The sequence below is a fragment of the Simochromis diagramma genome, unplaced genomic scaffold (assembly GCF_900408965.1).
Source record: "Simochromis diagramma unplaced genomic scaffold, fSimDia1.1 OVJJ01000387.1, whole genome shotgun sequence".
In the NCBI taxonomy this organism is placed as follows: Eukaryota; Metazoa; Chordata; class Actinopteri; order Cichliformes; family Cichlidae; genus Simochromis; species Simochromis diagramma.
Window position 1 is genome coordinate 1,322,607 of NW_024387152.1, and position 12,528 is coordinate 1,335,134.

Consider the following 12,528-nt stretch of genomic DNA (forward strand, 5'->3'; position numbering starts at 1 on the left):
TTGTGAGAGCACTATCAGGGGTTCATCTTCAGACTGACTGATGCTGTTGTTTATGGTCACTTTATTGATCATAGCTCCTTAATTGAGGCACTGAAGCGCTTCATCCCTTTAATGTGGTATTATAGAACAAATGTACAGTAGCTGCATGCAGTCCTGACATTTATTTCTCAGTTCTTTAGAAATAAGATTTTGTGAGGCTTGTTGCCTGTGATAAGGGAAGAGGGAGGGGGTGCAGGATGTGACTGCTGCCTGCCTGCTGACTCAAATTTAACTGTAATGGAATTATTGCAATTACCCAGCCTCCCTGCAGGCCCAGCCCAGAGTAAGAAAGCAAAAAAAGGCTAACACACACTACTTTATTCCCTGTTTTCCTTCATAGGGATGCTCTGCAAAATTATTTCAAAATATCTATGTGAAGTTCAACAAAGAAAAATCTTTGTCGTGGCACAAACAGTCATTCCTTGCTAGTCTTCTGTGACAGACACAGGGTCAAACCCATTTCACTTCCTCAAAGTTCACATGAAATTGAAAAAAGGAGGGTGGGGGGGTGCTGATAATAAAAATGAAATGAAATTCACCTCTCCTCTGAAGGATTGACAGAGGACGATATAAATAAGGGTCAAAATGATACACATGAAGCACAATCCATGTCTTCTTCAAAATAAATACGAAGAATTTTGGCTTACGAAAGACCTTCTGGAACTAATTAATTTCGTAAGTCGGGGGTCCACCGTATATAACAAACAGCGTGTCACATGAGGACATGTGCATTCACTGACATCTGCAAACTGCACACACCCGCAGCGTTAAAGTAAGTGAAACTAATTTATTACCATCTCCCAGTGATGAGGCACACACACACACATAGTTAAAACAAAGATTGAACAGCGCATTAACATACTGTTGAGCAGTTGATGACTTCCTTTAAAAATAGCATCGAAATAATGAATCACAACCTAAAGCTAAAAAAAACATGAGTTGCTACAGTGTGCAAAACTTGACTAGCTGGTTATTGTTGGTTTGTCAGTGTTGACTGATGGATACATGAGAAAGAGGGAGATCTGTGGTTGTCTGGAGACCCTGATCAGGCAAAATAATGTCAAAGTAAATGCTTTAGTATTGATCTGCTTCCAGCAAACTCAGTCCACAGCATGTGGTGCGATAGTCTGTAGGCTACGAGGGGAAGCAGACAGCCATCCACGCCCGCTGTAGCCGGGAAATACCGATCTTGAGGATTAAAATGAGTTGCAGCTCTGAAATTCTTCTTGGTGATTCGTTCTATCTGATATGAAATCATGTGCAGTATGAGGATTATGTTATCGTGCTAGCTCAGGTTCCCTTAGAATGGTATGGAGGTTAGAATCCAAGAAGTTACTTTACTGCAAGTGTAAAGAGCTCTAAGTCCATAATAATCTGTAGTTGGCTTTGAGGTAGATGAGCGTCTCCAGGTTCTTTGGTAAGACACAGCCTCTCTCTGGCAGCAGGAAGCGTCCAGCTGTAGTGAAAATGCTCTCCACCACAGTACCACAAACAGGTATGGTAAAAGCTCTCTTGGCCACCTGGGCAAGCAGAGGGAAGTCAATAGCTTTACGTCGCCAGTAATGCAAAGCCTCCTCGTCTGTGGGTTCCTCACGTAGGTAGATAGCCAATTCCTGTTCTAGGCTCTTGGCCTGTGTTGTGGGTCTCTGCTTGATGAAAGAGAACAACTTGCAGGGCCGAGAAAGTGAGGAGATCGGTGATGGAGCTGGGGCAGGAGGAGTGTGGGACTGTGGATGAAGGTCTGTGTTGAGATTTACGGGGCTGGAGGCTGTGGAGTGTTTGGATACCTCCTCTATGATAACTTGTCTGTGCCAGTCAGGGTTACTGCTCCAAGTAAGTTTGAACTGGGGGTCCAGGGTGGTGGCAGTGATGTAGAGGGGGTTCTCCAGGATAGGCGCAAGGAGACGCTCTACAGCCTGGCTGAGGCCCACAACCAGCGAGGGGCAGTGGGGGGTGGACGTCTCGGACAGATGCTTGCGGAGGCCGAGAACACAAGGCAGAGCGAGACTGATAGACACATGTCTGTCCGTCTGTGCGTCTGCTTGTCTGTCTCCGTGCACCATATCCCAGGCCTCAGTGAAGGGCTCCAGAGTGTCCGTGAACTCCCTCAGCAGGGCTCTCTCTGTACCACCCAGCCCCAGTTCCCCTGGACCGCTCATCTCCTCCAGGAAATCCACAGAGTCCAGCAGCCGCCGAAGGACCTTTGTCAAAGCAGACAAATACATAAAGATTATTAACGATGCCAACCAAGACTGTGGTCATATCTCAGTGTCATGATGTAAACCTTGAATTAATGGTATTATGCATTTATTTTGCTAGCCACACTTTCTTTGTGCACCTTCTGCTTAACATACTGCTCATGTTAAATGTTTGAAGCTGATGCAATCTGTTTATTTGGTGACATTACTAATATGTAACCCTAACGTTAACTTGCCTTAAGCTGAGCAGCCCAGTCTTGTGCTGCCTCTGGGAAATTTCCTTGTCCCCCCATCATCAACCCTGGACCATCGAACACTTGGCTGAGCTTCTCAGGTGGGACGGCAGAGGTAATGTAGTTGTAGAAACAGGCTGCCTTTGCCAGTGTGGACGAGAGCTGTGGACAAGAGCGCAGCCCTTCCCTGACACACTGTTCAAGAGAGCGAGAGAAACAGTCCACCCGAGAAACGCCCAAACCCTGCTCCCATGTGTATTCCCATTCTCCTTCTTCTCCAGCGTCGCCGTGGCCATTCCTGATCTCTTCTCGCTCCACATTGTTACTACCGTCCACCTCTTCTTCATCATTTCCATCTTGGCCGTTACCGAGAGGAGGTGAAAGCAGAAAACCGGGAAGGCAGCATGGCTTTCCGCTTGTTCTCGTCGGCAGGAGAGGGTCTGCCACAACACGAAATGCTCTGCCTGACACGCCATGAGAGTGACATACTTCATCAAATTCGGAAAGTATGCGATTCCCAGAGCTGCCACCAGTCAGTGGAAGGCACGCCAGGAGAGCTGAGCGCATTTGCCACTCAGATGTAAGAAAATGGCAGGTGACACCAAGGTACCTATAGAGAAAGAGAAGTGGAGTCTTCAGTAAAGGGATTCAAACCAAGTTTCCATTTTGTAGTTTCTGGCTTGTTTTACCTCCTTACCCTGAAATGACTCCAGATAATCCTCCCCAGAGATCCAGGCTGAGGCTAAGGGCGTGTGCTGAGGCCAAGGCCTGACGGGTGGCCAGCTGGGCCTGGTAGGCGTAGGCTGGAAGAAGTTGGCTTTGGATGTAATGCTGGGGCTCAGGGGTGTAACGTGGCTCCAGGAGCTGAAGCAACTCTCTGAAGCCTTGATTTTCCACTATGGACACTGGCTGGAGATCACGCACGATCATCTTAGCTATAGCCTCAGAAATCAGAACCTGTAGTTTAAAAAGAAACACCACAAATTGCACTTTTTAAAAATAGCTAATGATTTTACTGCAATGTCTCAATAAATCATCTGTTACATTTGCAACATTGCAAGCTCCAGCGCTAACGGGCTACAACACACCTGACGTGGATCATGTCTGTCAAATTTGGTCACCCCTCCTCCAGAGCCTCCTCCTACTCCTCCCTCAAGAGTTCCCATTCCTCCAACAACTCCACTTGCTACTCCTCCACCTCCTCCTCCCACTCCAGCACTAATAGGGAGTGTGTAGCGGGTATTCCCTCCATTGGCGTTGAAACTGTGCAGGGAAGCAGAGGAGTAGCCCTCTCTCTTCATATCCTTCCTTTTGACAAAGTCATCATACATAGCCTGGTGCTTACGCTGAATGGAGAGAGACAGAGGAGCATGAGGTTGTTATAGTTCATTTCTATACCTCTACACAGCATGCTGAGTACATTTCTGCAGGAGATGATAAGGTATAGGTAACCCCCATCCCTCCCCTCCACTCTGTTTCCCCTTGCAGAGAAGCAACAGACTGCCTGTACAGTCAGGTTTTTACAGCTAATCCTCCAGAGCTGTCGTAGAGCCAGCTGCTTCTGCTGATCCTGACAAGAACAAGATGAGCCAGATGTTAACAGCCACATGTACAATTTTATTCGGAAACCGTTACCTTAAGGTGCGTTACGAAGTTGGACGTGACGCTCCGTTTCGCCTGGATCCTGGTGCCACAAGCCTTACAGTTGGACTCGATTTTCCCATTTTCCCCTTCGAACACAATGTTAAAGTAATCCAGAATAGAGACCTTGGAAACTGACGCCATTGGAGCAGACAGTTCCTCCGCTCCGGAGTGAAATCAACTTGCAATCAAGGGCAATCTGAGTCCGAGGTATCGATCTCACCTCGCCTCTGATCATGAGCGCAGGCCTGAGTGTTTACTTCTCAGTCCCTTATCACACATCACAAATGTTGCTCCCAGTTGCGCAGACAAAAGAAAAATTGTATTTCGAGCAGGAGTTGCGTCGCTCGCACGTCCAAAATCGGCCACGATCAGGCTGCACAGTCTGCTGCGGATGTCTGGACACATCAATAATAACACTGAGGCCACATCCGTTGTTTCTGCGCTCCCATCCGTCGTTCGGACGCAAAGCGCTGCGTTTCACGGAGGCATATAGGGAGTATTATAATTGGACCAGGAAGTACACACAATAAACGGGACTTTCGGTTCCCATTTCGGTAGTTCCCGGTAATGTTCGGCTGTCCCCAGTGAAACTGCTGGCGTCGGAGGGTGGTGGCGCTCGGTCAAATGTTTTCAATTATGCTCATGTCGGTATGATAACAGCCAGAGTTTCTCCGGATGTACAGCATCATTCCCCAAAAATGTAAATTAGGTCTGCGTCTCTGGCTTGGTAATAATATAAATAGAAAACATATAAATAGAAAACACTCATTACTGACTTGCACATAGCATCGTGTCGTGTTTTACATATGAAACATGGTGGGTGTGAAAATTCTGAGCGCATTTTAAAGACAAATAAATCACGGTGACTTTTACTTCCCGTAATATTTAGTAAACACAACAAAACACATCTTTCAGCTTTTCGTGTTTTTAAACGGGGTTTTGCGGAGACGTGGGATGTAAATGTGTGTTGACTTGTTGTTAGGTTATAAATACAAGACGTAACAGTCAACACAAAGAGGTTCAGACATTTTTAATAGTGCATGATTGAGGTATATTTTTTAATTTAATGTGCTTTCATTTTCAAAAATTGTTGGTTCATCTGTATATTTTATGTATAATTACTCGATATATTTTTACATTTTAGTATTCAGCATTTTTGGGCTCCACAAGCAATACGTCTGGAAAGAAAATGCAGAGAATATTCTATTTCTAATGTATTTCACAAACAACATCTATGAAACATTTCCACAAGCTGCCAACCCTGAACTTTTTTTAATTAATGGATTGTGTTTGATAAAATAAAGTTACACTTTTATTAACAATTAATAAAGTAATTAGTTACAGCACACAAAAAACAGGCAGCCTTATGTCAAAGCACTGCTTGCCATTTATTGAAAACATTTAAACAGGTTCTGCTAACATTTTATGATTTTACAACATGTGTAATTAGACCATTTTCACAAACACATCCATCTCAATTAAAAGGAGAAAAAAAGAGATGAAATAAATAAATTACCAATGATTTCCACAGAAAGAGCTTGAACTGCTGGGATCTGCTCGTCCAGCTCCACCAGGAAGCTCTCTTTTTAGTTAACGAGCCCCTGAAGCATCATCTACTGACTGTCCTTGGCTGAAAGCTGTTTTTCAGCCTCCTCCTGCTTTGACTCAGCAGAAGTATTATGTCTGCTACCTTGTCCAGCTGAGTTGCTGAGCCTTTCCCCTGGAGTGTGCTTGTTTTGCAAGCTGTGTTTCAGCTCCTGTCTGGCGCTCCAAACTGCAGCCTGGAGTGCTGCGATCTCAGCAGACAGTTCTATTACTGTAATGACAGAAAACAACAATTAAATTGGTGAGTGGTGGAGCAGCAGAACAGCAGGAGCTTTCTCCTACCTTCAAGAAATATCTTTGCCCATATCCAAATTTACTTATGCAACCGAAGCTGTAGCCATCGTGCTGTGAGTATACACAGGACTCTGGAAACCTCTATTCATCTCTAACAAGCTGCACAAAGCAAACCTTGATTCATATGCATATGAGTTAAGGTTTGCATATCTAGAGTCTTGCATTACATGGTAATAGACACAATAATAAAAAAGGCGTTTTATGTGCTGCAGATTATATTGCACGTGTTCTCTTTATGTTTTTCAGTTTTCCTGTGTTTTATTTCTCTGTAGCATATTTGTTTTCCTAAAAGCTATACATGCATATCGTCAGATTTGTAGATTTGTATATTTTTTGTGTTTGTGGTTGCGATCTCTCTAGCTGCATTGTTTTAAGATGGCAATACTGGCACATATGGATCAAATTCAAAGACTGGTTCATCTGATATATGTCCAGAAGTAGTCACATGTTACTCCACATGGTTCCTGTTATACTTCTGTGAAGTCAACCAGCTGGGACACATGTGTAGTATAAGATAATTTCTCTGCATTCGCACGGACCCTCGTGCTCACCATCCGATCATGAAATTTCCATCTCAGATGACAGCAGACCCTAGTCTATTTGCAGACATTGAAAGTATAATCTCATCCATAGTTGAGGCTGAGTAGGTTTCACCTGAAACCATAACACTAAGATGTCCTTGGGCATGTAACATACCTTGCTTGAAAGATGATTGTGCATGTTTTAGAGACTGTGGCACCAAAACTCCAAACCACTTCAGTGGGTCTTGCTGAGGATTCTGGTCACGTTTTCCAGCTGGAGCTTTCTCGCTACCAGTGCTCTCGCTTTCCTCTTTTTCTCCGATCTCTCTTTTTGGTCTGTTTCTTCTCCTGACACCTTGTAAATCAAATAGTGTCATCAATAACAGAGTTAATAGTAGACATCAACGACACACATCTTTAATACTGCATCACCTTCTTCTTGAGGTCCTATATCCTCTATAGCTCTCTGATCTTTTCCAGACTCTTTCCGACACGTTTGTGTACATCTTTCAGTGGTGAATTCCACCTCACCATTGTCCAGTGTCCTGTTACATACAAATATATGTTTTAAAAGAGCCTTTTGAACAAATTAAAGTGATCAACAGACTTTTCATTTTTCATAAAAATTACTGATTCCTCACCTAGTTTGAACACAGACTAGTGGCTCAATCTCACTTGCATACTGAAGTGCAGAGACTTGTTTGTTTCCCATCGTATATCGTGCCTTGCTCATAGAAAACCACCCCTGAGGGGAAAATGGTAAAGTCAAATTATACAGGCAGAATGTAAAAAAAGAGCATTTTTATTACAAACCTTTTTTGCGTAAATTTATTTTTGAAAATCCTTATATGGCTTTTTATGGAATTTAAACACAGTCAACATAGCCCTAAAGTCTGTTAATATACCACACTAAGATATTTCCCATTATATAACACCTACAGCCCAAAATGCCATATACATTTTGATTTATTTTCTATATTTTTACCTACACATTCTTAGGGAGCAAAAATTGAACCTAAATGTCTGATGTTGGCTATTTATCAACAAGGACACTACAGGTACCTGCTCTATGAGAGAGTTGAAAGTGGCTCGCTTCTCCTCCAGCAACTCCAGCTGCTCCATGAAACGAAGCAGCTTTTCGTCCAGTAACAAAGAAGATTCCTCTGATTCTGACACACCCATACTCACTCTCTGCGCCAATTTAAGTCTCCTTCGCGGGTAGTCTTTACCGCTATTTTGATGTACAACGTTTGAGTAAACCGAACAGAATCTGTTGAGTGCTTCCGTGTACCGTCATGTGACACGTAACCACGTGGTATACACCACGTGTTCATATATCAAACGTACAGAAAATACTAATACCAAACATATCGCTAATACACTTGTGAAGTGTGACTTTGAATCATTTATGAGTCCTGGAATCCTATGTACTGTTATGGAAATGGACTCGAAGAAACGCTGTACGAAAGCAATAATATTGAGATATTGTTAAGATTACCCTTCCCATAAATTTTTGTTGCTGTTTTACAGTCACTGACTTTCTAAGTCACTAAGTAAATTGTCGAATCTCATTAAAGTATGAATACGAAACATTTTGTTCCAAATTTGATAAAACCATAAAACCAAAATAAAAAAAAAAAAAAAAAACGAAGTTCCCATACCGGGAGTCGAACCCGGGCCGCCTGGGTGAAAACCAGGAATCCTAACCGCTAGACCATATGGGAGCAATAACGGCCCTGACTACATATCTATACATGAAGGATATATATGAAACTGTGACTTATTTGTACATATATTTAGTATTTAAGTGACATTTAATATTTACTCATACTGTTCCTCATTTTTGTAGCTTTGACAGGTACCATCTGAAGAACTGATATAAAAAAACAGCTTAAAAAACTTTAGCTAAGATAAAAACGACTCTAAGTATTAAAAAAGAAACTATTTATGCAGGACTCACATTAGAATATTAATTAATTAAACTATTTTTAACGGAAAGCAGATCCGCACACGGTCACAACGTCACTTTAAACAGCAGTCGTCTGCCGCGAGACGTCAAACCACTCTTCGACGACGCAGCTCACACAGTTACATATACGCTTCTGCTTCACTGTTGAGCATGTCTCCCAGTAGCGCGCCGTGATCGTATAGTGGTTAGTACTCTGCGTTGTGGCCGCAGCAACCCCGGTTCGAATCCGGGTCACGGCAGGGATAAAACCCTGGCACGGCTTGGGACGACTCTTTTTCTTACTATGCCGTAAAGAGCAAATTTTGTTTTTTTTACTTTAAAGTAAAAATGTAAGGTTTTTAGGGTAATTACAAGTCTTTCCTTTAACCTATTTAGACCAAATGATCATCGGAAATCACATGGGTACACTCCACGTTAGGTTTGTATATTTAAGAGGGCTTTACTTCAGCTACATTTTGTTTCTCGTCATTTTCAGTCCATGCGAGTGAAAGGTTAACTGTAAATATTTCCTTACTAAATCATTATCAGATGGAGCATCTTCCGATTGAAGGCCATTTTCTACCCTACCCTAAAATATTGTATGACTTTCGCCTTGAAAAAGAGGGCTGATCCCTTTTCATTGGTAGATGTCATAGACAACGTCCATGTTCCGAGAGGAAGAGCCAATCAGTGAGCCAGTAGATCTCATGTGCAATAGCTCTATGCTTAAAGATGTTTGATTGGCTGTTGTGATCCACAGGTAACGTCCCCCAGGCACGGAGTTCCTCGTTTGAGTTTATGTGCGCGGATATGTTAGATAGCAGTGAATCTTTGACCTGCTGTGTGTTAGGTCAAATTACCTGTGGAGCTGAACACCCATTTGGTGGCATCTACGGTAAGGATAAAAGCACACCGATGAACTTCTCACATAAAACGCTACACTTTTAACTCTGTGAATTAACTAGAACAGAATGTAATACAGAGAATGTTTAACTCTACACTTTTAAGTCCGGTGCTGATTATGTTTCTGTATTCAAACAGATAATGGACTCCTCTGAAGCATCTCATCACCCTTACTGGCCTCGGGACCTTTCAATTCCCACTTATGTGGCCAACGATCGGTCGATGTCAGAGATTCTGGTGTTTCTGTTTTCTGTGTCTGGGCTGTTTATGCTGGTGACCTGGCTGATCACCGGCCAGGCCACCAGCAGGCTGGGCGCATGGAGGCGCCTGGCTGTGTGCTGGTTTGCTGTTTGTGGCTTCATCCATTGTGTAATCGAGGGCTGGTTCTCGCTATATTATGATATAATTCCAGGAGATCAGCGCTTTCTGTCACAGCTGTGTGAGTACTAATGGAGAACATGTGTTTAGAAAAATGCATAACCTACTTGTCGTGTGTGTGTGTGTGTGTGTGTGTGTGTGTGTGTGCGTGTGTGTGTGTGTGTGTGTGTGTGTGCGCGTGTGTGTAAAATCTGGTCAATGTGTTTTATGTTTTTCTCTCACAGGGAAAGAGTACTGCAAGGGAGACAGTCGATATGCAATGTAAGCTCATTTCTGCTCTCAATTTTGTGCATAAAAATGATTTTAAAAAAGTTGCGATTGATGTTTCTTTTCTCTCTAGTGCTGATAACTTTACTGTTTGTATGGAGACTGTGACTGCTTGGGTGTGGGGTCCATTCAGCTTTTGGGCTGTTTATGCCTTTTTAACCAATAAGCCCTACAGATTTCTCCTGCAGCTCATCATTTCAGTAGGTAAGACGGGACAGAAGCTATCTTCATGCCAACCTCAGGTGGAAATAAATTGTTGCTTAATTGTAGCTTTATTTTGTCTTCTCACGTAATCTGACTCAGGCCAGGCATATGGAGCGGTACTCTACTTCTTCACAGAGCACAGAGATGGCTACGCCCACAGCGAGCTGGGACATCCAATCTACTTCTGGTTCTACTTTGTGTTTATGAACACCCTGTGGGTCGTCATACCGCTGGCGCTCATTTTGGATGCATGGAAACATCTGTCAGCAGCCCAGAGGCAAACGGACGGCACAAAGTCTCAGAAGAATAAGAAGAACTGAGTGTGTGCGTGTATGTGGGGGGGGGGGGCATTTAATACTGCAACATTACATCTCTGTCATTATGAGACTTTATCAATATGAATGTCAGCAAAGTAATAGTTCCTTGATTTTTCTCTTTTTTTTAAACTTGGCAACTTCTTTTCTGAGAAGAGCAAAATAAACCACATGTGACCACTTTCATTTTTCTCTATATTTTTTATAATTTATATGATCAGACTGAACATTTCATTACGATGAAGATAGATTCATCACCCCTCCCATTAAAACACAGCTTTTACAAACACATTTTATTTTGGATTACATTATTACATAATTTTACCTTTTCGCACAGAAACAAAATGATTCAAGGAAGCTATATTGTCATTTGCATCACATGTTTACATGAGGTGGAACGAAACACGGTCCCGGAGCGAAAAGAAACAATAACGAAGAAACAGAATTTAAAAAGTGATAAATAAATAAAACATAATAGAAAAACAGCAACAACCTGAGTATGGATATAGAAATGTAGCAGCAAAAGGCCATGATGACCAGCACTGATAAAGTGGCGGTGTCAGTAAGTGTCAGTAGTGGTTAAGGTGCTACAGTAACAGTTCTTGTCCATTATGCATTGAGAAGTCTCACAGCTTCTGAAATGAAACTGTTTCTCAGTCTGGTGGCATTTAACGCTCCTCAGCCTCCTGCCTGAGGGGACAACGCGTGGGTGTGCTGGGTGAGTGGGGTCCTTCATGATACAGGTGTCCCTGTAGAGCTCAGTCCAAGAGTCAGTCATTTATCAACTAGGGTCTGCGGGATCATTGTGTTGGAAGCAGATGTGAAGTCCACGAAGAGCATACGGATGTAGGAATGTTTCTGCTCTATGAGGGTGAGAGTGGTGTGAACCACAGAAGAAGAAGAGATTTCACATAAACCAAAAATTACCAGTATGAAAATTATTAGCCTGCTCTGATGCTAACAGTGAACTGTGTATCCTTTTTGCTGGAGTCATTTCTTGTAGCCATCCCAACCTCCTTCATATTTGATCGATTTGCGGTGTTTACAGTGTATTAGCTGGAGGAGTTGTACAGGGAGATGGCCACGGACAGGAATCATTTCCTGTGTGGTTCAGTGGTGCTTTTTGGTAATCTCAGTCTCTCAATGAACATGCTCCTGTGACCAGCCAGCATGTCATGGACTGCGTGGGAGGTATCCAGCATTGTCTTTATCTTGGAGAGCATCCATCTGAGCTCCAGCCACACAAATTACTCTCCATGCGGATCAGTCAACCTGCTGCCCAGCACTTGGAAACGCAGTGAACACTTTGTAAGCATCAACGATTGCTTTTCTCAAATTTAAACCGATGCTTTCTCAAGTGGCAGCTCAAAACCTTGCTTAGGTTTTTATAACGTATGTAAACTGGAAGATAACCCTCAGTTTTAACTTGATTTTACAAGCTTTGACGTTAACAAAGTTAAAACACATCATTGCTCAGCAGTGGTTTGTGTTGTGGCTAGATGGGTAAAAAAGTTGATCCCAGTATTTTTTCCCCTGAAATAATTATCTTTCTTAATGTAATTAGTATGTTTAGAAATGCTATTGTGGAGGTAAACACAGACGACACGAGAGCTCTCGACTCTAACTCCTGCTTTATTCCTCATCACAACAGAACTGACTACGTTTCGCTCCAAAACACAGCAACAGACTTTCTTTACACTGGGTGTGTGTGGAGCCCTCTAGTGGTCCACCACACAATGTCTTTGCGAACATTTTGACAAAAACTTTAAATTTCTAATTTTTTCACATGGAATTGTCTGTATTATTTCTTTGTCACGTGGCCAACATTATAGACTTTAGTGGATTACACCATTTCCAGCTCATAATGAACATTTGGGGCTTATGCATGTTTGAACCAAACTGACTTCACATAACTGCAGCGATTTACTTATTTAAAGGCATTCGCCCTTGAACTCGGAAGATAATTAATAACCAAGCTGA

The 12,528-nt window shown here is 42.7% G+C and overlaps 3 protein-coding genes and 2 non-coding genes across 5 annotated transcripts; 2 read left to right on the plus strand and 3 right to left on the minus strand.

Annotated features, from left to right (window-relative positions):
* Positions 1–82: 82 nt before the first annotated feature.
* Positions 83–5,357, minus strand: si:dkey-109j17.5 (zinc finger BED domain-containing protein 4). The gene is made up of 5 exons (XM_040048089.1): positions 4,106–5,357; positions 3,559–3,816; positions 3,168–3,427; positions 2,474–3,080; positions 83–2,240 (listed from the first exon to the last, which is right to left on the minus strand). Exons 1-5 carry the CDS (start codon positions 4,253–4,255, stop codon positions 1,398–1,400), a joined length of 2,118 nt encoding a protein of 705 aa, XP_039904023.1. The 5' UTR covers positions 4,256–5,357; the 3' UTR covers positions 83–1,397.
* A 126-nt stretch (positions 5,358–5,483) lies between these two features.
* On the minus strand, positions 5,484–7,814 carry ccdc115 (coiled-coil domain containing 115). The gene is made up of 5 exons (XM_040048132.1): positions 7,597–7,814; positions 7,176–7,279; positions 6,967–7,079; positions 6,710–6,889; positions 5,484–5,930 (listed from the first exon to the last, which is right to left on the minus strand). Exons 1-5 carry the CDS (start codon positions 7,714–7,716, stop codon positions 5,728–5,730), a joined length of 720 nt encoding a protein of 239 aa, XP_039904066.1. The 5' UTR covers positions 7,717–7,814; the 3' UTR covers positions 5,484–5,727.
* A 372-nt stretch (positions 7,815–8,186) lies between these two features.
* Positions 8,187–8,258, minus strand: trnae-uuc. The gene has a single exon. It is a non-coding gene; the product is annotated as a tRNA-Glu (tRNA).
* A 412-nt stretch (positions 8,259–8,670) lies between these two features.
* trnah-gug lies at positions 8,671–8,742 on the plus strand. The gene has a single exon. It is a non-coding gene; the product is annotated as a tRNA-His (tRNA).
* A 502-nt stretch (positions 8,743–9,244) lies between these two features.
* LOC120744019 (EBP cholestenol delta-isomerase) lies at positions 9,245–10,963 on the plus strand. Its single transcript, XM_040048138.1, has 5 exons — positions 9,245–9,377; positions 9,524–9,824; positions 9,988–10,024; positions 10,104–10,234; positions 10,334–10,963. The coding sequence occupies exons 2-5, from the start codon at positions 9,527–9,529 to the stop codon at positions 10,552–10,554; spliced, it is 687 nt and encodes a 228-aa protein (XP_039904072.1). The 5' UTR covers positions 9,245–9,377; positions 9,524–9,526; the 3' UTR covers positions 10,555–10,963.
* Positions 10,964–12,528: the final 1,565 nt, after the last annotated feature.